Below are 3133 nucleotides of genomic sequence, written 5' to 3' on the forward strand. Positions count from 1 at the left end.
AGAACAGAGCACCGCTGGGGCAACACGAGTCAACGACGCCAGCGGCGCCGAGAGGGACCACCTGCCGCGTTCCTTGACCGCTTCCCCCCACCCGTCCCTGTCGCGCCGGCCCCACCCGGGACCAAAAGCACTTGCCCGTTCAACCACCGCCCTCTTTTGACCCCCCAGAACCCGAGCCACGGGAGGATCAAACCCAACTCTGAAACACATCTTTCTCTTTCTCTTGTCTACCACGCACCTTTTCTTCTTCAAAGCTCAAAGCTTCCAACTACACTTGTTCTTTTACAACATGCTTAGTGCGACTAAACCGATGCGGCCAAAAGAAAAAGAAATTCTAGTGCTTACTTATTAGTAGTAATATATGGTAGCTAGCAGTCACGAAGGGAACATGGTCATAAGCTAAGTTCAATTAACATGTGAGGACGACGGTAATGGCAGAGAGATTTCAGAGCTCCGGTAGCGGGGCGAGCGGCTCCTGGTCCGCGGGGGTGTGCCGGTGCTCGCCCTCGTAGGTCACGATGAGCATGGAGGGGTCGCTGGGGTCGCGCTCCACGTGCTTCCGCGCCGGGCACCCGCGCACCGTGCTGCACTTGTAGTAACCTCTGCATGCATATCACCCAGCAAGTTCACTGGTGGTTAGTTCACTGCCCAAACTCCAAGATTACTATGGTCTCACATGGTGGAGGGAAGGGATGCTGCCTCACCGTGGGTAGGGGGAGCCCTTGATAGGCTTCTGGCCATACTTGCGCCACGAGAAGTCGTCCGCGGGGATCTCCGCCGCCTTCGAGCTGATCGCCGGCACGCGAGTCATCCGCCGAACCCGGGATTTCCTGCCGGTTCCATCATTCATTCTTCAGCAACATGGATAACACCGGCAGACGAAGAACGGAACAACGAAATCCATCGCTGGGTGAATCGAATCTGCTAGACTACTAACCTGCGCTTGGAGCAGTGGCAGCGGCCACCGGAGGCGCCGTACTTTCCGCCGGCGACGTTCTCTAAGTGCGCGTGGTCGTGGCACTTGCGCTTCTGCCCGGCACCGGCGCCGGTGGATGCCGCGGAGGACGCCAGCGGCGGTTTCCCGCAGCTGGCCGAAGGTGGCGGCGGGAGCATCAGCGAGGACCCGCCCCCGCGTCCGTTGGACACGCTCCCGTCACCGGTCACCGACGACATGAAGGATGAGCTCGCGGCCGAGACGCTGAACCCGGCGTCGTTTCCGTACCCGGAAGACGCCTTGGTGAAGTCCAAGGTCATGGACCTCGACGAAGACGCCCTCACCGGCGCCGGCTCGGACACGGCGGGGCCCTGGGACTGCGCCACCACAGGCCCGCGCCGGAACCTGGCGTGGCCAGTGCGGTGGTTGAGGATAGAAATCACCTTCTTGAACTTGGACACGGTCATATCAGTGATCTCCCGGCAGTCTACCTGCTGCTCCGGCGCCTCCGACGACCCAACCGGCGAGCTCTCGCTGGTGCCTGTCCGGGAGAGCTGCAGGATGAGGTGCTCCATCCCGCGCAGCCCCGCCGCCGCCGCCTCCTGGATGGCCACCTGCTCGTCCGCCCTCCCGTATCCTCCAATCAGATCCATGGTCATCATCGCGACCGCCCTCCCAAGATAAGATAGGTGCTCGCCGGACAACGGAAATGGGGGAGGAAGAAGGAGGGAGACGCGAGGAAGGTCGGATTATAAAAGAAGGCGAGGCGGTAACCGGGAGCAGCGGGTGGTGGTCAGATGGTGGACCAGTTCGGGTCAAAGCAGAGGCCCGATCGACGGCCGGGATCCTGTGCTTCCCGGGCAAGAGAGACGGGCTTACCGGGTGTTTGCCGGTGGGCATCTCCCGCCGTTGGATGGTACGGACGGCTGGGATGGAGAGAGGAAGTTGACTATGGAACAGCGCTACGCGTGGCGGGGGCACAATCGGGACCAGTTGGTTCCAACTGCAAGACGAGCGACCGCCTGGCGCTACGCATACGAACGCTTCCGCCTCACGGCTCACGGACACCCGGGCCCAGGCTAGAAAACAACTTAATTTGACCCAGTTGTCAGTGCTGCTGTTACATCCTACCCCTGCACTGTACATACACAACTTGCAAGAGGAGACTTTGTATGACACGATAATCTCGTGACGCTTTCGCCCCAAAAACTGAAATACTACGTGAAACAGTTATGTGAATGGTGCCAATGATGTGAGGTGCTGTGCTGGTCTCGTGACCCACCTGTCAGAGACTTTGCTTTGTTGTTTCTTCATTCACGTCTGATTTGGCATATCGTGTGGGACGGGAAGTGACGAAAAGTCAATGCTGGACTTTAATGCCTGAATGGAAATGCCGTTGGTTCGTGGATTCAATTCGAGAACGAAAGAATCATGAGCTCTGACTTTCTTTGCGCGTCCTGGCATTTCTGGTCTCCAAAGGAAATGCTTAGACCAACCCAACTGATGCCTTGAATTTCACCCAACGAGTGATTAAGACGAGTAATTAAAGAGTACTCCTTCACAAACCCCCGCAAGGTCATTTGAGGTGGTCTCGGAGCGCGCCACTTGACGCTCTCAGCCACGGCCACATGTCGCGCTATGGACACTCACTCCAAATTTTGTCTTTCATTTTTATTTTTTTGTGTGCTTTTTTGGCTTTTAGATGAATTTTTTGGGTCTTCGGTTTTTCTTAGGTTTTTCTTAGGTTTTGGACAAAAAATATATGAAAAAAGTATATTTTATTTTTTTCCCTGCGAAAGTCACAATTTTATTTTTTGTGGAGGTACGAATTTGCTTACGCGAGAGGCACGCCCGTGCCACTCGTAAAATAGAAAAACACGTGTTTTTTTCCTTTCATGAGAGGCACATATTTATTTCTCGTGGAGGCACGCATTTCTTTCGCAAAAGGCATGGTCGTGCCTCTCGCGGAAGGAAAAAATATCATTGATAAATCCAAGCGACTGAGCTCTGTCTCGCGGGCCAGCTCCCGTGCACGTCACCTCCCGGGGTCCTTGGTGCCTTGTCCTCGCGTGAGCTAATCGAGAGTGGGTGAGTCAGGGCGCACGACTCGGTTCGTACAACCGCAGTTCGGCGCTTCGCCGTCGCAGGAGCAGCGCGCCGAGTGTCCTTCCCCGGGTTTGTTGCATGAGAAGACTGGGC

General features: G+C 56.3%; 1 protein-coding gene across 1 annotated transcript; it reads right to left on the minus strand.

The window, feature by feature from the left end:
* Positions 1–200: 200 nt before the first annotated feature.
* On the minus strand, positions 201–1665 carry LOC125537572 (WRKY transcription factor WRKY51). Its single transcript, XM_048700889.2, has 3 exons — positions 938–1665; positions 705–830; positions 201–602 (listed from the first exon to the last, which is right to left on the minus strand). The coding sequence occupies exons 1-3, from the start codon at positions 1594–1596 to the stop codon at positions 446–448; spliced, it is 942 nt and encodes a 313-aa protein (XP_048556846.2). The 5' UTR covers positions 1597–1665; the 3' UTR covers positions 201–445.
* Between the last annotated feature and the right edge of the window lie 1468 nt (positions 1666–3133).

Source organism: Triticum urartu, chromosome 2A (assembly GCF_056163025.1).
Source record: "Triticum urartu cultivar PI428250 chromosome 2A, HENAU_Tu73, whole genome shotgun sequence".
NCBI lineage: Eukaryota > Viridiplantae > Streptophyta > Magnoliopsida > Poales > Poaceae > Triticum > Triticum urartu.